This window comes from Rhinolophus ferrumequinum, chromosome 12 (assembly GCF_004115265.2).
Source record: "Rhinolophus ferrumequinum isolate MPI-CBG mRhiFer1 chromosome 12, mRhiFer1_v1.p, whole genome shotgun sequence".
Taxonomy (NCBI): domain Eukaryota; kingdom Metazoa; phylum Chordata; class Mammalia; order Chiroptera; family Rhinolophidae; genus Rhinolophus; species Rhinolophus ferrumequinum.
In genome coordinates, this window is record NC_046295.1 from 60,519,999 (window position 1) to 60,541,137 (window position 21,139).

Here is a 21,139-nt window from a genome sequence, read left to right on the forward strand (position 1 = left end):
TGTGGCCTGCTCTTGGCGAACTCCAGTGACATTTTCTCTGGGAAGGAATCGTTCCTTGCTTGTTTACACCTGCTGCTGCCTCCTTTGCCTCCCACCTCTCTCTCCCTCTCTGGAATCCCTTGTAGTGTGACTCGCCCCCCACCACTTTAATGAAGTGGCTTTCACAAGGGTTGACAGCGACTCCAGACAAACAAGTCCATGGCCTCTGCTCCTGTCTCATCCTTTTTTTTTTTTTTTTTATCATGGCATTTAAAACCGCAGACCTTCCTCCCAGGAAAATTCTCCCTTGGTTTTGGGCCTGCTGTGTGTTTCAGGCTCTCGTCTGGCCTCTCTGATAATACCTTCTCTTGACCTTGTTTTCACGGTTTTCCTCCAGCTGCCGTCATGTAGAGCACGGTCTGGGCCTTAGTCCTCTACTTGCGCTCTCCCCCCTCCCAAACACATGGAATCAGCACTCACTCTTCTAAACGATGCTGCCAAAATCTCAACCGCCAGCCCTCACCTCTCAGGTTAAGCCCAGACCCGCTTTTCCTCTGCTCCTCACTTTCTCTACCTGGAGTTCTCACACAGCCTTTACCTCTAAGGTTCTAAAATGGAACTCATTAACTTCCTCGCGAACTTGCCCCTCTGCCAGGGCTCAGGGTACCCAGCTGGAATCCTCTGCATCTTCAGGTCTCCTTGGATCCACATTCCATCAGCCAGTCAGTTGCCTCCTCAGTCCTGTTGTTTCCATCTCCTTCCTTCCTCTCATATCCACCCTTCTTCCCATCCCCATCTCTTACCTAGCCACTGTCATAGCCACCCTACCTGCAAACTCTGCCCTCCAATCTCTAAGCAAGGTTAAGAGTCATGTCATTCTCCTATTCAAGAATCTTTAACAGCTCTACGTGGCCTGTTAATTTCCACTCAACATTCTCCATGCCCATCCCCCAGCTGTCCCGCCTTTCCTCTGTTTCCCTGTGTCCAGACCCTCCTTGTCCTTCAAAGCCATGTGCAAATTCTTTCACTTCCATGATGTTTCTCATGATGTCCCCAGATGTGGGTCAGCTCTCCCTCTGATAGGTGCTATGCCCTATCCCTCTTGGGGATATGTTGTCCAATTCCATAATACCAGAAAGGAAGCTCATTAGGGACAAGGTTTTTGTCCTGTTCCTCTTTATGTTCTAAACGCCTGGCACAGGGCCATTTCCTTCCTAGAGTAGATGTCCTATGAATGTAAAATGAAAGTTAGTTGTGTCCTATAAATAGTCATAACAGTTTAAAGCAGTAAATCAAGATTGATTTTTTTTTCTGATTCCAGAGTCCCACTGTCTGCTGGCTACTCTGCTAACAACGGCTAGAGGAGCCCGTGGGCATTTTCTCTTTTCTTTGAGCACTCTCTCATTTTCCTGTGTGTCGTAGTCATCTCCCCTACCAACCTGAGAGCTCTTGAAATATGAAACTAGGTGATCTTTGTGTCTGTCCAATACCTAACGTACAGTAGATAAAACATTTGTTATGATTAAACAAACCATTTATAAAAGCTAATGAATCCAGAAGAATATTAAATCACTTCACAAAATCATATTTTGACCATTGAATTGAGTCTAAAGGAGTCCAAGAAATACGTTAAGTGTTCTTGGGTTGACAACACGAGTGTGAAAGCTAAGGAGTAAAATACAGATCTAGAAACATTTTGGATGTTCCTAAGATCCTGCACTTGGAAAACAGACCACAGGATCTTGGCTGATGCCTATACATTTTCGGTGTTGCCAGCACATGGATGTACCACTTAGCTTCTTGTGATGCCTTATAATTTTTTTGCACAAGGAAGGTTGGTAGGGAGCAGAAAAGGTAGCCTACTGAGTTTCCATCTTTCCTTCCCCTAGGTAGAGCCATAATCTATTCCAGATGCAAGTATAATACGTTTAGTAAAACTTGGGGGAACTGAGTTTCAAATGAACAATTTCAGCCTGCTAGTATAATCCAGAAAAAAAACGATATTGCATTGGTGTTTTCTACTTAACCAATGGAATCGTAGGCTGCTGCTGATAATCCATCATCAATAGGGAATGTGCTGTTACTTGATTTTTCTCACAGTGGAGATGCATTTATTCCAAGCTGCCTTCCCCATCTGAGAGAGTTGGTCAAGGCTATGGGTGCAATTTATAGGCACAGAAAAGGTGAAAGTATGAGGCCTCCATCTCACCTGCTTCCTGCTTGAAACCCTCCAGTGGCTGTCTACTTTGCCTGCCTTCAGGATCAATTCCAAGCTCAGCATGGAAAGCTATTCTTTGCACCCCCCATTTCTCCCTGGGGTCATTCCTCTCCTTCTTCCCTCTTTCCCGTGCTGCATCCATGCTGCCTGCCCTGTCTTTACGGACTCCTGCTGTCTCACACTCCAGGCCTTGCTAGTCCTTCTTCCTGGAACACCTTTCTGCACTGATTTTCACCCTTCTTCCTCATTTTTCCATTCAATTGGCTAATTCCTATTTATCCTTGAAAACTTGAACCTTGTCTTCTCCAGAAGCATTCCTGACTCTTCCTGTCTGGCCGAGGGGCTCCTTTTTGCTCCTTTAGATCTTTGAGCTCTCTTGAGTATCATAGCACTGATTATACTCTGTTGTAACTGTCTTTCCATCTCCCCCAAGACAATCAGCTTCTTAAAGGCAGAGGCTATCATTTCATTTTTGGGTCCCCAGAGCATGGCAATGACGTTGCACACTGTAGGCCCTCCAAACGAGTTATCTGAGTGAATGAGTCTGGTCTTAAGTGTTGGTGTTTATGGTGCCACACACTGGCCACGACACTCAAAAGGTTGAAACATGTAGATGTACAGGGGCAGGTCTAAAGCACAGACCCTTAGGTTTCTCATATTGAGTATTGGGGAAATGCTTCATGCTCAGCTGAGCCTTCCCAAGAAAGTTTAAATGCCCACATCAGTCATGAACTAAAATCCAAAAATCCGTGCAAGCTAAGAAGTTTGAGACAAAATCCCTCACAAATAGTAAGGAGAATCAGACAATCAACCAGTTTGTATCTACTATAGATTAGGTGGCAGGTAACACTACCAAGAGAAAGAGAACAAGGTAAAGGACGGAGGAAAGGACAGTGTCAGTCGGGTGGTTAGGGAGAGGACCATTGATGCTGGGGCTGGTTGCCACATCTATCGATTGGATACCTGAGGATTTTGCTCAAAGCTGAGGTGAGCTTGAAAAACTTTAAAAGGAAGTAGACCCCAGAATGTTTGGCAAGAAAGCCTGTAAAGTTTGGGAATTAAATTTGCTCTGACAAACCTTTTTATAGCAAGTTGATTTGTGACCATTCTGTGTGCGTTGTTACCCAACAAAACAAGAGTAAATTATTGAATTGAGTCTGTGGTATTATTCAGGCCACGCCCTGCCTTCAGGCTGCATTCAGACCTCATAGTCAGGGCCCTCCTCCTTGCAGCCATCTCCATCTACAGAATAAGCTAGTGGGTTGTTGCCAGCAGCAGTAGTGCAGTTGGCTTTGCCCAGAATCGTTCATTCAAAAACTAGCTGCTTATAACCCATCACGTACTTGGAGCTGGGAGGTACGTTCGTTACATCTGTTTAGAGCAGCATAAGAGATGCCCATCCCACTCCATCCTGCAGTCCAGCTAAGGAGACCACATTCTTTCATCTCTAGAAAATACAAACACTAAATGGCATTTTATAATTCAGTATAAAATTATACGATGTAGGCTTTTAATAGCTGTAGAACTGAGGCCCTTAAAGCATTCCCTGTGTGCCAGGCACTGCACTTCATATCCTGGTCTCCTGTGCTCTCTGCAGCATCCTATGAAGTTGCCAGTTTTATCGTCGCCATTTTGCAAACGAGGAAAAGAGAGTCTTCACAGGGTTAGGAGAAGGCTCATAGGTATGCTCTGGATAGCTGAGAAATGGCGTGTTTTCCAGTTGCTCCCTTAGTTTCCCCATCTGTACAATGGGAATTCATACTTCCCGTTTCATAAGGTCATGGTGAAATCAGCAAGTGACCTTATAAAAAACACCTGACACAGTTGCTACACGTGGACCTGGCTAAGACAGTGAAAGGCGAACCTGGATCTCATTACCACATCCCTCTGGCTTCATGAAAGCGTACACCCTACACCTGAAACCAGCATCACTGAGCAGTATTTCTGTGGGTCAGCTTGGAGTGGGGAAGAGCTAGCCTAAAGGAACAACCTACTGCTTTAATGGTGATTCAAAACACAGCTTAAGCCAGAGCCAGGATTTTCTTATACTACGTGGGAATAGGTGAAAAGAAAAGGAAAAAAAGGTAAGATACCCAGTGGGTTTGTTGGTGCAGGGACTCCCACTGCTGGGGGACAATTTTAGAATAACTCAGCTTTTGAAGTATGGCTGTTCATTCCTGTTCTTAATCAACCGTCACCTTTCTCACCTGATGTCCATGTTATCACGTAGAGCTCTATGTGTATCCAAATATATATGCTTACAGTCAGATGTGTTCTTTCCTCCTGATTATCTAATCTTTTAAGAAATCTCTACAGTGGTTCCCTGTCTGGGCCCTCACTGTCCTGCTCACGGTGAGCCATACATTGTAAACAAGTCCTTGAAGTCCCTAGGCATCTCCCCTCCAGCCGGCTCTTGAGGAGGTGGCTCTGTGGCCTTGCCCACGGCCTGTGAGCTCCAAATACCATCTGAAGTTGCTAGCAAGCTCTCTGTGGTCGAGGCCAAGTCACTGATACAAAGAGGCTTTTGTACTCAACGTGTTTCGCTGGATTTTCAGTGTGGTAAAGACATCTATATGATCTAAACGAACAGCAGGAAACATTACTTCCTCATCACACAATTCAAAAGAGTCACAGGTGAATTATGCATTTGGTATTGTAAGAGCTTCTCAATTAACAATGGCAGATGCCACCCAGAGTTTCCTCCGACAAACATTAGAAAAAGGCTCCTTCACCACACATTTCGTTTCTCTACAAATCTCCAGCCTGTTTCAAGGAGGTTTTTTAGGAACATACACTTTGAGTTCCAAATACTGTTTCGTGCAAAAGGAATACCTACAATGTTTGCTATTGACTATGGCAGAAAAGGAACATGTTTTCGAAAGTGGGGCATGCAGGTGCCTCAGGTTATGTTCCTATTTCTCCATTGACTGGCTGGGTGACAGGAAGCCATCTCCGCTTTTCTGAGCCGCCACAAGTCTTTCTGCAGAATGGAGAGTCTGTGTACTACATAGCTGGGATGAGAGTGCATTACTGATGGAGGAAAATTGGTAAAAACATTTTATACAGTGAGAATGTAGTGCTAAATATCTAAAAGTAATCCATGAGTACCTTCACAGGGATTGCAGAGGGCCCTCTATTCATGGCCTTAGGGGTTGACTATAGAAAGTCACGGTGCATTTAAATGCATGTACCTAATACACCTGTGCATTTCACAAACGTCTGTGCTGACCAATGGGTTCAAAAAGGAGGGAGAGAGAGTTGCATGTAGAAATATCTAAAGTGGTTCCCAGATGTCCTGATAGCCTTTGTTTCAGAGTTTTAGACTTATAGCAGATTTAGAGTCAAACCCAGAAATTATACCTTTGGCTTTTTTGGATAGCCATGGATTATGAAGTTCATTTCAAATTCTCAAATGTTCCAGAGGCCAGGTAATTAAAATTAAGCTTGTTTCAGTGAACGTGGGTCAGTGTTTCAATGGAAAGTCTCTATTAACCTCAGTGTCCAAAGAAGGGGGGACATTTGGTTCGTTAGATTTTTCATTTTAAATCTGGATTTTCCAGAGCACTTTTTCAGTTTGAGCTCTTTGGATTTTTGTAACATGTTCCCTGAGCACCTGTTTTGGGCTAGGCCTGAGTGAAGTTCTGGGGAATATGAACTTTTAAAAAGTTATAGATGAATGGATGGATAGATGGATATCCTGCTTGTAAAGAGATCGTAGTCTGGTGGAAGAAAAACATATTAACCTCAATGTAGCATGGTGAATCCTAGTGGGAGAGCCCGAAGGGGGAAATTGAATAAGTATATCTAAAAAGATCAAGGGAGATCTTCATAGTGATGGGAAATTTGAACTCACTTCAGTTTTGGAAGATCATAAGAGTTTGCTAGGCTCTTATGATCAGAAAAATAGAAGAAAGGCATTGCAAGAATGTGCAAAGATTCAGTGAAAAAGAGCAGACGGAGTGAATGTTAGGAACTTTCCATGTGGCTGGCAATCAGCAGTGTGGGAAGAGTGTGGGTGTGGAGTGGAGAAGGGTCTGGGACAACGGAGAGCCAGAGTTTGGACTTTTCCTGTAAGAAGGGGGGAGTACCATGACCATATTTGCTTTTAGAAAAGAGGGAAATCTTAGGGGAGAAGAAACTTGAAAGGCGGTTAGGAATGTTGTGGTGTGGAAGTGCACACAAGCAACCACGAGAACCTGAACAAAAGCTATGACAGTGGCACAGTGTGTGGGTCACAGACCAAGAGCTTTTCAGGAGGTTGAACCAACAGGGCTTTTTCACTCATCAACCGTGTAGAATGAAAGAGGGAAATGAGTCAAGGATTTGCTGTGATTTCGTTAACTGGGTTGTTGATGATGCCACTAGGGCAGGTGGGGTGGGGGGTGGGGAAGAGACAAACGGGCTTGTCCCTAAATACAGGACCTAGTGAGTTCCAAGTCCGGGAATCCTCTTGGTCTTAGGTCAGACTTGCCTGGATTCCCCCAAAATATATAGAGAGAGTGAGATTGTGAAGCTTCATGCAAAACAGAGAGACCCTTTCAATGAACTTATGGAGGATGGGACTCTAATCTCAAAAAGAGAAGTTTGCCCATTTTTTTGCTGTGTTTTTGTCATTTTGAAGACATTTTTTTGTTTGGTTTTGTTTTTATTCTCATCTATTCCATGATCATATTTCAAGGTTTTGTTTTTATTCGTCAGAATGGCAGGAAGTTTTCAGTGTGTGTTTCCTTCAAGTTTGGCCTCAGCCGTATTTTCGGGATTAGGCGTTTGTTTTCCTATTTGCTTCCATGACTACCAAGCCCAGAATTCCTATATATAGTTATCCAGTGCCCATTGTCCCCCTGGCCATTGTATCATAATCTTGTGCGTTCAGGCCAGCGAACGCCACTGGTGATAGAAGAGAAGGAGGAGCCGGAGTCCTTGGCCTGGAGATTTTCAAGGCATAATCGAGAGAAGGAAATAAAATAACATGGCTGTCTCTAGAGATTTATGTTCCCCTGTAGACACTATCCAGAAGGAGTTGAAATGGCTTGTGTTCCATAGCTTAGTTTCTAATACAATTTTCTTTTTGGAATGGCCCATAGATAGAGAACATTTTGAGACTTTTTGAAGGAAATACTTGGAAAGCTGCATTGGCAATTTGTACTTGGTGGTTTTCTTCTGGATGCCAAATTCCATTCTGTTAGTTTAATAGCACGAAGTGAACAACAGGTATCTTGAGAAAGAAAGGGAGTTAAATAGCGCTTCAAAGGAATTGAGAGAGAACCTAAGAAATCTTTTAAAATAAGTAAACTGCTTGAGTTTGTGGATCATCTTGACAACTCTATGCTGCATGCTGTTTTCATAACCGAAAACAGACAGACAGAGAGACAGAGGAGAGACAGACGGACAGACAGGACAGGAGGTAAGGACGTTGTCCACAAATCCAATTCAGCAAACATTTTCTCCAGTACCTTTCTTTGTGAAAGGACCATGAGTCCTTGTGGCTATATAAGCACATAAGGTACAGTTCCTGTCCGTGTAAAATGCAAGCTCCACAGGGTCCTTGCTGGTTTTTTTCGCTGATGTATCCCAAGTGCTTAGAAGTGCCTGGCACATAGAAGGTTCTCAGTAAATATTTTCTGAATTAATGTAAAATGGGAGCAAACATTTGGTAGATACAGTAGAAACTGTTCTTTGATACAATCAAGACCTACAGTTTCTCATTTATATTGGAAAGTTTTTTAATGCAGGGAATCCTTTTAAAAAGACATTTAAGCATTTTATTTTCACTGAAAAATCTAAAGACGTTCATTCACCAGTATTGTGATGTAGGGTCAAGCCTGTGTGTTTGAGTTTGGGTCTTTTGGTTGGACTTCCCCATGTACTCTCTCGCATAAACCAGTCACCTGCATTGCATCATATGCTACTTCCAGTTTCAATTTTTTTTTTAAGTGGAATGATAGTTTATACATTTGTGGAACAGTCTTAGAGCAGAGTCCTTCTAGAATTTTATGTTCTCCTCAATCTCTTACAGTTGGTTTTGCCAAAACATCATTTGACAGCAAATTTTTTTTAGCAACTTGACTTTATCAAAGTCTTTTCAAAGCATTCACCATAGCTTTCATAGAAATGACACTTTTTATGCCTACATTTCTTCATTGTAGATAATTAAATTGAATAAGCTCAGTAACAAATAGAACTGACACAAAGAACGTGGTAGCAAATAAAACTGATTCTAGCTGGCATTCACTCAACTGCTGGAAGCAGAAATGAATGGGCCTGCTCAAGAGTGACCCTCAGCACCAGTCCAGACACTGTTTGCTTTGGTCAGGATGTTTTAAGGTCAAAGGCATTGATTTGGGTATGGTGGTGGAAAGTGCTTAAGAAAACATGTACGTGTAACGTGAGGTACAGTGAGATCAGGGTGAAAATCATGATGTGTATGTGTTGCCAAAGCCCAGAGGAAAGCAGACTTCTGTCTGGATTGTTGGGGGACAGCTTCACAGAATAGGTGACATTTCAGCTAAGTTTTGAAGGGTGGGTAGGAATTTGCCAGATGAAAAGAGGAAGAGCATCAGGTAGCCCTGATCCAGGACTCCCAGTGATGAGACATAAAGAGTATGCAAGGAGTCAAGAACTAGCTACAAGTGTGAGGCCGGAAACATGGGCTGGGACTAGACTGAAGAACTGTATATACCAAGATAAGGAAAAGAGACTTTAATCCTTGAGCATTGAGGCGTAATCATATAAGTGATATGTGGTGTATGTTTGTATGTGTATGCTGGCCAAACTAGACTAGATCTCAGAGGAAGGAAGACCAGATAGGAGGCTGTTAGAGTTACCCTTATACAATACGGGGACCTGAATGCACAATGGGAAGGGAAGGCAGGGGACTGGAAAGGAAGTGATTGGAGGCGGGTCATGACATGTCTCTAAGACATGGTACCTGGTTAAGTGTGCTGCCACAGAAAACGTCTGACATTTTCAAGGAAGAGTCTCACAGTTTGAGCTTGAACAAAGTGGTGAGCCATTCACTAACATTCAGAACACAAAAGGAGATGTGTGGGCAAAGATGATGTCAGTTTTCAGCTTGTTGAGTTTGAGGAGTCTGTCAGACATAAAGCTCGAAAGTTTTTTAGCTTTAGATGAAGACTCAGATCACCTCAAAGATCACTGGGTTACCCTTTGCAGCAGAATTCTCTATCTTGTCACGGTAGGTAACCTGGGTCGTCACTATCCCACACATGAAACTTTATTAGCAGTTGGATGATAGAAGTTGCATGTCACTCTAAAATTCTCCTGGCTATTAACTGAAGTATGTCTTTAGCTGCTCTCTTGTCGTTTATTAGTGTGCCTTTCTCAAATGTTCTACAATTTCTCAACTAGAAATAGTGGATGGTATTTCCAGCATATTTGAGTCCCATCCCCCCCATACTTTGGCTATTTACAATATTTATGGTTAATTATCCACAGGTAATAGTCTATTTTTGGTTCCTTACACCACCAACCTTTGTTGCCAAATCACCTACTTTTCTGAAGAAAAGTTACAATTCATGCATTATTTTGAACTTTCTATGCTATTTTAGAACTTGAAGATTTTAAATTCTCCCGTATGCGATCTATCCCACCCTCTTCTGTACATATTTTGTTGTTGTTGTTCAGATCCATCCTCTGATCTTCATTTCTTTTCCCTATAGGAATTAAGTCAATTTTTTTTTCCATTGTGATAAGAATGTAGTTCTGTTTTTACACCTTCACTCACACCCTCTACATGGCTATTGAACATCCTATTTATGGCTTAGGGTGGAGGTATGGTGCAGTGAACATTCACGCATCTTCATGTCTAGTGTTGATTTCATTAATTAACACACTAATACTAGTTACATTTATTAATGGGCACTCAAGGTTCTCTTGATATCCTCCTTCCATCTCCCTCACACCCATATTCCATCTGTCACCAAGTGCTGCTGGTTTTGCTTTCTTCTCCACTTAATAGATGCCAGTATTAAGACTTTATTTATTTTGGCATTGTATCACAATCAGTTATTTACATGTCTGTCAGAGACAGTGAGTTGCTTGAGGGCAGGGACCAAGTCCTGCTGTCCCAGAACGGAGGATAGGGGACATTGGCTTAGATGTTGAGTACGTATTTGCTGAATGAATGGGTGTGATTTAATCATTTGCCCTCTGGGCACCTCTAAAATTTGCTCGCCTAACATCCTTTGTCTTTTATCTTTTTCCTGGTACTTGATTCACACTGACCACAGAGCCTCTCTCCCAAGTCTGCACAAAAGCCTAGCTCAAATATGATTAAATGTAGTTGCTAGCACCGAGACACTTGGGCTACTTGTTCACCTTCACTCATGCCTTGCAGAAAATTGAGAATTGATCCTCCGGTATGGCTTCCTTTCTGGATCACTCAGTGTCCCAGGGGGCTGTCCTCTGCGGCTCCCACAATTTACTGCCTGATTGATTATTGCTCTTCGTCGTGTCTTCCTTAATCTTGCAAGAGTTAAACTCTCGGTACTATTCATTTGTTTTCTTTGCTTCTTTTATTCCTTTTAATCAATGGAGTACGTTTGCTCAACATGGAGATGGCCTATATTTTCATACGTAGCTCGGCTCTGCTCTCTTCCTGAGTAGATCTGAGTTCCTAGAAGGCACCAGTCCTGTCTTCTGTGACTTTGCAATCGCAGAGCCAGCATATGGCCTGGCGATTAAGGGGGTGTTGACAAAATGTTTCTAGATTCAGAATATTCAAGAAAGCTTCATTCTGTCATGCTAACAGTTCTTCCAGAGTTCACTTGTTTGTCATTTGCCTTTCTAAAATCCAATTCCCTATGATTGTTCTCGTGCTGGCTAATTTCTGGAGACACAAAGAATTAAAAAACCCTCAAACTGATACTTACCTGGGTTTGGCTGGTATTCTGGGGAGCTGGAATCAGAGCAAGAAATTTTCCGTTTCTCTGGGGACATGACTGAATGAGAGGGATAGGAGCCACATTTGGAACTCAGCCCTTTCCCTGGTTTGAAATCCTGAGCTAAGAGCCACCTAACTGCACCCGTCTCCCGTTTGTGTACCTTTCTTTTCCCAGCCACATCCCAACTGAGGAATTTTAGAACATTATCATTTGTGAGGGCAATTCATCAAGCATCTAGCTACAGCATGCCATGAACAGGTGGATTTCCAGTTCTGGAAGTCTCCAGTGCTTACGGTGCAGCGTGCTTATAGAAATGTCTCCTGTATGGCTCCCCGCCACTCCCTTTTTCTTTAAATAAAGCATTTTTAAATTTTGAGTATTCTTTTTCTTTCTCACGAATCTTACTTGGTTATTTCTCCCTGTGTGCTCTGAAATGCTTTTTTCAATGTTTTCTGTCATATTCAGTTTAATGTTATTTTCTGTCTGTTCTGTCATCTTTTCTATCTATTCTCATGCTATTTCCTCAACTGTTCCGGCCTTTCTACCACGTTCTCTCCTCTCTGTTACGTGTTTATTGCCGGTGGCACGCTTAGACATTATTTCTCACTCTTCTGACTTGCATTGCAGGACCCCAGAGGTCACCACTGGGTACAGATATCGAGCAGACAAGACTCGGGCTTTAGAGTCAGACGGACCTTTGTTCAACTCCTACTTCTGCCTCTTAGCAGCTGTGTGACCAACCCCTCTCAGCCTAAGCTACCTCACTGGTAAAACTGGGATAAGAAACCATACATAGTTGTGAGAATTCACTGCTGGCTGCTCAGGGAATTTCAAACGCCTGCAAGCAGTGTGACCATCCGTGCTAAAATTCGAGTTTGATCCTGATTTTTCAAAATCTAATTATTTTCTGATTATCGATAATTTACACCATATGTAACTACACGTAATTAAATGTATTTTATAACTGTAGTTATAATTTAATTTCTTCAGTTTTGCCCATAATAAAGCCACAAGTCAGAGAATGAATGTTTCTTCTGAGACTGATGTCCTCAGTGCTGGGTTAGGAATGGATGCTCCAACCTCGTCGTTGCTGTGGGTCCCATTGTAGATATTACGGGCAGTACAGGGATAGAGAGGTAATGTAACTGTGTGACCTGCAGTTGAGTATAGAGTTTCGCACTAGATTCACAGCTTTGTGTTTCCACTACTGTTATTTCCCCCTGACCACAAGTCTGGCTCTCCAAGCACTGAGTGTTTTTACTTTCCTTTCCTTAATCTCAGGATGAAAGAAAATAGTCTTAATGATAATGACCTGTAACGTAGGCGACATGCCTGTCACTGCTAACAATCTGCCTGTCTTCTGATTCTAACCTGGGCACAAAATGACCCTCTTCCTGCTCTTCAGGCTGTGCTTAGTGAACAAACTGGAATTTTATGTAGCTTAGCAAGTGGGCTTTTATAAGATCGGCAGAATCATACATGCTCACATTTTTGTCACTTCAGTGCCCAAAGTGCTAAAATTGTTCATTATTCAGAAACTCCAAGTGAGAGGAAGAGAGAGGATGTGTCTTGGCACCAGATAAGAAAGTAGAGCTCTAAGAAGACCCCAAAAGTTGTAACCTGTGTATTGTTACAAATGTATCATTAAGTGGTGGGATTTGGTGATTTTTGTGAATAAACCTGTCTATCTGATTTTAACCAGGGAAAAAAGGAATTTAGACGGAGAACACATAGAGCTGTCCTGTTGCATTGCCATTTGAGGAGGGTGAGGAGCCGCCCTCTCCTGGAATGCTTTCCTCACTATGTCTTAATGTGTTTATCTCTTCAGGTTTCATATAACATGTAAATACCGGAGTTAAAATTTAGAATTCATTTTTTTAAAAAATATTTTATTGGGAAAGGGGAACAGGACTTTATTGGGGAACAGTGTGCACTTCCAGGACTTTTTTCCAAGTCAAGTTGTTGTCCTTTCAGTCTTAGTTGTGGAGGGTGCCGTTTAGCTTTAAGTTGTTGTCCTTTCAGTCTTAGTTGTGGAGGGCGCAGCTCAGCTCCAGGTCCAGTTGCCGTTTCTAGTTGCAGGGGGCGCAGCCCACCATCCCTTGCGGGAGTTGAACCGGCAACCTTGTGGTTGAGAGGATGCGCTCCAACCAACTGAGCCATTTGGGAGCTCAGTGGCAGCTCAGCTCAAGGTGCTGTGTTCAATCTTAGTTGCAGGGGGTGGAGCCCACCATCCCTTGCGGGACTCGAGGAATTGAACCAGCAGCCTTGTGGTTGAGAGCCCACTGGCCCATGTGGGAATCGAACCGGCAGCCTTCGGAGCTAGGAGCACGGAGCTCCAACCGCCTGAGCCACCGGGCCGGCCCTAGAATTCATTTTCTGAGATGAGTGGAATAATATGCAATTGACCCTCGAGACAAAAAAATGTGTTAAGTTAAAGGAGACTCCTTCTCCTGGAGGGGGGTCTACCTAGAAGATTAGTGCATGTGTCAGTTTGGGGGTAGGTGGAAGGGAGGAAGAGACAAATTTACCTGGCTTATCGGCTGATTAGGAGCCACTTTATACATCATTTTGCTATAAAGGGATGGAAGCTGTCAGGTGCCTTGTGTCCCAGATCACTGCCAGCATTCGTGCTAACCTGTGGGACTCACCACCATGTCCTGAAGGGAGTTAGGCTGCTAGTAGAGAAAAGGGCCGTTCCTAGGGATACGTGTTTTGGTCTCTGGATAGATTTATGGATAGTGGACAGCTCACGGGCAGCGGGACCTGGCTTTGGCCTTGTTGGTCACGGAATTTGTATTTTGAAGAGCTAAGAGGAAACCAGGACCGACCCTGCTGAGGGACTTGTTAGGGATGCTGGTGAGGCAGTAGGAACCTGTAGCTCAAGCCTATGTTAACAAGAGAGGCTGAGTGTGTTTTGTGCTTCATTGTGCGTGTGTTAAGCAGAAACTAGTCTTGAGGGCTTAAATAGAAATCATCTCGGAACAATCCATGAAATGGTAAACAAACCTGCTATTGAAATAAAGAATGAGAAGTTAACAATTGCATTATTGCGATCCTGAGTGGGTTCATCAGCTGGGGTCGAGGAATAAAGAAAAAGGAGATAAAAGAATCGGGTAGAATGAATTCAGTTGTGTCCTTCCTTTCTTCCTTTGTCTTCACTTTACACCTGGTAATGAACCCAGGGAGGCTCGGAGGTATTGTTCAAGTTTCCTTTTGTTTTATATTTTTGTGTGTGGCAGGTTTGTTTACAATTTCCAATGGGGTTTTTCTCAATCTTGAGGAATACGAATTGAAGAGGGGAGGAGGAAAACAAGAAGGGACAGTGTTTTAGTATTTTGAAGGCAGGAGGTGGCCCCCCAGTAAGGGAGGCTGCTCTATCTTGATTTTCTTTTTGGAGAGGCCAACGGGATGGATGGTACTAGTTTCATCAAATGTGGGTTGTACAGAATTCCTCCATGTCCTGCCTGGGGGATTCATGCTTTGGAAAATTAAGTGTCCATCAAATCAGGAGGAGACTGGTGCAGCTCCTACCCCATTTTCCCCCCTGCTTTTTGAAAAGCTTAAGAAAAGAGCCCTTTGTTTTCTTTTCAAGGGAAGTTACACTAAAATTCGTCTGTGTGGTATTCATGGACTTCATCTGTGTTATTCATAGGCAGCTGTAGGTTACACAGGACAATGTTGAATTCCTAACCTCAACATTCAAAGCAGCGTGTTGGGAAAAGGTTCAAGACCTTTCTTTTACTTTCCCTCTCTCTAAAAAAAATTTTTTTCTTAATGTAAAGGTTTCTCCTCCTCCCATCCAGGTCCCATTTCTCCACCACCTGCCATAGAAGCTTCTCAGGGCTGAGATTGGTGCCTGTCATTTCCGACAGTTTTCTCCGAATTGTGAACTTTAAAATACCGTTCGGGGAAACTTGTTTGGAATTTCATTTTAATGGGATTTATGAATAAATCTCCATCTTAATGCTGACTAAGCTTTAAACATCCATTCCAGGAGAACACTATTGGATTTTTATATTTTAAAATTTAAATCACTTGACTGTGAACGCATAAAACATTTTTATATTTGTGAGTGCCATGTGCCTGAGCATTTCTGTTAAAGAACTTTTTTTTTTTTTTTTTGGTTGGCTTGAATAATTCTGGGCTGCAAAGGAGGAGATATTGCATCATCTACTTTCCCTTTCTTATGTTGACTCCTGTGTACATTATGCGGGTTTATTTATCTCACCTACAAGGGCTGGTATTCTGTGGCAGCCTGTTGCCACGTTGCAATTTCCTTTAAAAAAAAAAAAAACAGTTTACTTTCTTCCTCCACTTTGAAACCTTTAACCTCAGAATTTTATTTTTAAATGCTATGAGCCCTCAAAGTCAGACTAAAAGAAGTGACACTTCCTCCCTACCTGCTTTTCCCCAGATAAGTGTTATAGAATGTAAATGAAGGTGAAAGATGGGCCCATAGCCATCCCCTTCAAAAAAAAAGTACTCAAAGCGAATGTCAGGGGCTTCAAGTGTTAAAACTCCAGTGTGTTCTCTTGTGTCCGGTGTCATTTCCCCCCATCTGTCTACAGACTCATCCTACTCAGAGCCTCCAGATGTTCAGCAGCAGTTGAACCACTATCAGTCCGCTGCTCTGGCGAGGAACAATAGCCGTGTCAGTCCTGTGCCTCTTTCTGGAGCTGCTGGGGGCGCGGAGCAGAAAACCGAAGCCGTTCTCCACTGTGAATTCTGTGAATTCTCCTCTGGCTACATCCAGAGCATCAGGCGTCATTACAGGGACAAGCATGGCGGGAAGAAGCTCTTCAAGTGCAAAGACTGCTCCTTTTACACAGGCTTTAAGTAAGTGCCTGAAGAACAGCCTCGAAAACCAAGGTGGTTGCACTTGCTCCGCCCCTCACCACACTCTTTCCTGACACTCTCCCCTGCCTGGAGCTCAGGGGAGGCCGTGGCCATAGGATGATGCAAGGGTGGGATCCAGTCTTTATACAAAGAGGCTAGCTCCAGAAGACTGCTTTGGGGTTTGTGGAAGGGATGAAGAGCTGTATCAGAACAAAGGAATTTGAAAGTCTTAGGAAATGGGCACCTGAGCAGTGTGAGATCACAGGAAAGGGTTTCCCTGACCCAGTGCATGAAGCAATGAATGTTTTCCCTTCAGAGCACTACTGCTTGGGGAAAAAATATGTTCTTGGAAAGAAGGTCTAAGTCAAGGGAGAGAGCATCCAGCAATAGTGACTTCCCTGCTGACCTGGTAGAAAAGTCTTTTTTCTTAACATCATGTTATTCAGAGAAACCCAGAGAATCAAGACCCCAGCACTGTGAAAACTGAACTTGAGCAATCCTAGAGAGATGGTTCCAATCTAGAAAAAGAGAATCCAAAGTCTTCTTTGCTCCTGTGTATGACAGAATCGATGAACTCAAAGAATGGAGTGCTTCCTGTCACTTAAGCTAAACTCCTGGGATTTAATCTCATCCTGTGAGATAACATGTAGGCTAGTGGTTACACGTGTAGGATGTGGAGCCCGACTGGGTTTGAAGCCCAGTTTTGCCGCTCACTCTCTGTGTGACTTTGGGCAAGTCACTAAGCCTCTCTGTGCCTCTAGTTCCTTATCTGTAAAATAAAGAGAATAACTACCTACCTCAAAGGACTTGTGTGAGGAATAAGGGAATCAATGTATCTAAAGCACTTAAAATAGTGCCTGGCACAAAGGGAACACTAATAATTGTTATAATATAGGTAAGAATAATATTAGATGCTGCGTTACAGATATAAAGCTATTATTATCTGCTCCTGCTGCCGTCAGGACCTGAGCCTTAGGGCCACCCCAGACAGAAGCTAGCAAAAGTAGGCTTCATGACCAAAGTAAAACATGAATCGGTGGAACAAGTCTCTTTTCCACCAACATCTTAGTTGCTGCGATTTAGTGGGAAATGTGTTATATCTCTCACTATTAATTTGGCTCAGTTGTTTTTCAGATAAATATGGATGTGACCTTAGAACTGAGAGAAGGCTACAAGGACCCAAATAACAAGGGCCTACTGACAGGCGTACGTGTTTCCCCAGAGAGAAACACACGGGTTAATAAGGAGGCCTCGCCCATTAAGCTCTTGGTTTCATCCATTTTTATGAGACATTTAAGGCTTTTTAAATTTTGCAGTGTTGAGCAGGATGGAGGGGAAGGCAACAGTGCCCCTCTGCCTTCCAGCTGTACCACAGCTCTGAGGTTAGGGTACCTGATTGTCAATCGCCCTGACTTCCCAACCAGCTTGTCCTCCCCTCCTTACCTGTGAAGCGTGACACAGGCAGTGGGTAAATCAGCTCACATGTAACCCCTCCTTTTAAGCATGATGGAAATTTGTTTCGTTAGGGATTTTGTTGTCATAGTTTTAACAGGCAATTGCCAACTTTTAAGAACAAAATGTTTGGAAGACTCGTAGAAAGAGATCAAAAGGATGATTGCCAGAAGGGAAGCAGTAGGGGGAGGGGTGCGTGAAAAACGTGAAGCAGAATATAGTCGATAATATTGTGATAAGTTTACGTGGTGACAGGTGAGTCCTACAATTAGAGGCGTAATCACAATGCAAGGTATAAAAATACCGGATCCCTACATGACACACCTAAAACTAATATAACTAATATATGTATATAAACTATACTTAAAAAAAAAAAAAAGAATAAAGTATTTGGGGAAATCCATTTCTTTTAATACTACTAAGCCCTGACACCCAGACAAGTGGCAGAAGGTCCAAAAAAGGAGTGACCATGGCTGACAGTGTTCAATTATTGGGTGAGTGACCGAGGAACTTGTGGTCAGCCAACATGATTAGCAGCCATGGTGTGGGCCCCTCGAGCAGGGGTGTCACACCCGGAAGCTGGGTAATAGGGTGGTGGGCAGGGGACATACGAGTGAAATGGTCCCTTGCCGCACTCATCGCCTGTCTCGCCCACCCCTCCCCTAGATCTGCTTTTACTATGCACGTGGAAGCGGGGCACTCGGCGGTTCCGGAGGAGGGCCCCAAAGACCTTCGCTGTCCTCTCTGCCTCTATCACACCAAATACAAATGCAACATGATCGACCACATCGTGCTGCACCGAGGTAACCTTCCTACTGCGGTTTTGTTGGCGTGCAGGGGGAGGGTGGCACGGGTGGCATTATCGGGATGCGCTCTCAAGGTGTCAGTGGTACCTTGGCCCTGGTCCCTTGTTCCTCACCTTATCTCCAGGCAAGAAATCACAGTGATAACCACAGTGACAGTCAACAGGATAAAAACACCTTCCTGCCGACAGGATTTCCTCCACCTGGAGGGAGGCAAAGGTGATGGATTCTGCGGTGAGCACTTCTGCCGGCTTCCCAGCGTGTGGGATGTTTATATTCTGAGTCCTCTGCTCTCGCAGCCTTGTAATGAAGGAGTGAGGGAGAAAGAGAATGGGTGGCTGACGACTCATTCTAAAATGCGAAGAGCTATGTGTTGTAAGCAGTTCTTTGGAGGAAGACCAAAAGGATGATTTCCAAAGCAAAATGGAATCTCTCTTGAAATGAAGAGAGAAAATTCTTAAAAGTAAAAGTCGCCTGATATATATTAGAAAACCCATAGGGTTTGGATTTAAATCCTGGTTTTAAAGCCTCGTGTGCTGAACCTCTCTCTCATCTGTAAAAAGAGATGATAATTATGCCTGTGAAATGACAGGGTGTTCCCTAGTGGATGCATAGTGAGTGTTTCGTAAATGTGGGTTCCTATTGATAAACAGGGATCTTTCTTTAAGTCCTCTTCGGTTTTTCTTTGAGTTGAGTTTGCTCTTGGCCAGTTATGACACTGTTAAACAACAGGCTTCCTCTGCATTGGAAGGAACAATGTTTGTGTAAAAACCACTTTGTCCTGAAAAGATTCAAGCCGGAAGTGGATGGGAAAAGATTACTAGCACACCCACTGCCAATCTCTTGCTGTTTCCGTCTACTGAGCTTTCCATCTCTTCTTCATTCATCCCCTCCCTCCCTTCTTTTCTTCCTCTTCCTTTGCCTCTAACCTGGGAAAGCTTTTCAGTGTTTGCCACACGTGCCTCAAAAGCAATGAGTGTCTTCTGCTGTCCTGCTGAGATGTCACTCACTCACTGAGAAATGTTGGATATTTGAGGGCATTTTCAAAGGCCCCACGGGGGCCTTTGGCCCGTGCATTTTGGGACATTTTCCCATATCTGCAGCAAACTCTATAGAAGGCTTGCCATGAAGCATTCTCAGATTCCCCGCCTCCCCATGGCACTCTAATGAGATGGGAGATCCTTGCTGGCTAGGAGGTCCTCCTGCAAGCTGCAAGACGCAGGGTAGGAACATCTAGGCAGGAATGCTTGGCCCGAGTGGTCCCACCTGGTGTTGCACCTCAGTCACCTGGCTTCTGGTCCCCAGGTCCCTGTGTTGCGGTGGCTCCATGCCCCTCACAGCTTGGGGAGAGGCCATGAGTAGCGTTACTGCCAAGCAAACAGAAACGTTGAGACCTCACTTCGGTGTCGGGTCCCTCTCTTTTCCCATATTGCTGTGCGCCAGGATCAGGGCTTTGATGCCTAATGAGCTCTATAACTTTCCTTCTCTGAGCTGGGAATCCAAGAAAGGGAAAGGCAAAGAGTGATGAAACACTAATGCCATGGACTTAGCCTCAGAGCACTACGTGTGACAATGTGCGTCTTCCTCACACCAGTGTCTTCATCTTCCAACAACAGTGAAGGATAATACTATTACTTACAGTCCTGTTTTACCTACATGAACCTTGAGGCTGAGAAAAACAACCTTTTCTTTAATTTTGTGTACTTATTTGGGGTCATTGCAGAAAGGATTTAAGGTATCTTAAAGACATTCATGCAGAACTATAGGATAGAAAACAATGAGAAAATTGGGGAAAATGCAAAATAAAGGGAAACCAGTCAAAAGATCCCCTGAAAGTATGATAAAGCTCACCAAGAGTTGGGTACTCAGTGTATGCCAGGAGGTGCTGTGTGTGGGTTAGCAGTGGGCTGCAGAGTTGGCCCTGAGATTCCTGCTTAGTGTAGGAGAGAAGAAAACGGCAGCAGTTGGATTCAAAGTGCTAGTTAGACTTTAGGAATTTTGTTCAGGAAATTTTCAGGACTCCTAGACTCTGAAGCCTGAAAGGAATTTCTCCAGTGGGTTCTCCTGAAGGGACCATGTATGATGTAGTGCATCGTGCCCTCTATAAATGCAGTGGTAAGTCCCACAGGGCTCATGAGAGCTGAAGTAGTTTAACCCAAGTCACCCAGCCGGTAAGCAGTGGAGCTATGAATCAGCCCCAGTCCTCTGATCCCCTGACCCGTCCATCGTATTGCCTATCGCTGGTTCCATACAGGCTCTTCTGCTTATTTGTAGATACAATTTATATTGAAAGAGGCATCTGAGTATATAAATATTGTCCTCATCGCGGTGAGAAAGCACACAGTCTGGAACGAACATGAGCGTTTGAGGACTGGTAGTGGTAATGGCAACGCTAGCAATAGGAACGGTGGTTACTGTTACTGAATGCTCGTTAGGTAGCAGGTGCTGTCCTCCATGCTTTTCAAGTGTCATTTTATGCCATTCTCACAAAAGCCTCTGTGATGGGCATTATGGTTATCCCCGATAAAGGAAAAAGCAGGTTCCGAAAGCACCTTACCTGAGGTACATGCCTAATAAGGAAGCCAGCAGGGATCTGAACCCAGGCTGTTCTCACCCAAACCCCCTTTAGCCACCACGCGTCACTGTCTCACCCTTGGGAAGGTGGTTGGTGTCATTTTGTTGATCGATCTAGTGGCTGTGGCAGCTGGGCCTGGCGATGGAATTATCTGTGGGGCTGCAGGTCAGAGATGAGGCCCACTGAACCACAGATGGCAGGGGGCTTCAGGACAGCCGTGTCTGCCATCTGTGTCTTGGCCTGGCTTTGGTGTCCATCTCAACTCAAAATGGCTGCTCAGTGGGAAGCTGGTCTTAACAAGTCAAAAGACAGGGTTCGGTGTCTGCCTTACAATTTTGCAGTGGGGCTGATCTCAAAGTAACAAGATGTGGCT

General features: G+C 43.9%; 1 protein-coding gene across 5 annotated transcripts in view; it reads left to right on the forward strand.

Moving 5' to 3' along the window:
* The window catches only part of ZNF462 (zinc finger protein 462), a 131,914-nt gene that overhangs the window by 85,909 nt on the left and 24,866 nt on the right, over window positions 1-21,139 (forward strand). For all 5 annotated transcript variants that reach the window (XM_033123997.1, XM_033123996.1, XM_033123998.1 and 2 more), the window contains exons 8-9: window positions 15,669-15,936; window positions 18,055-18,191. In XM_033123997.1, the coding sequence (XP_032979888.1) occupies window positions 15,669-15,936; window positions 18,055-18,191 (405 nt within the window). The remainder of the gene's footprint in view (window positions 1-15,668; window positions 15,937-18,054; window positions 18,192-21,139) is intronic.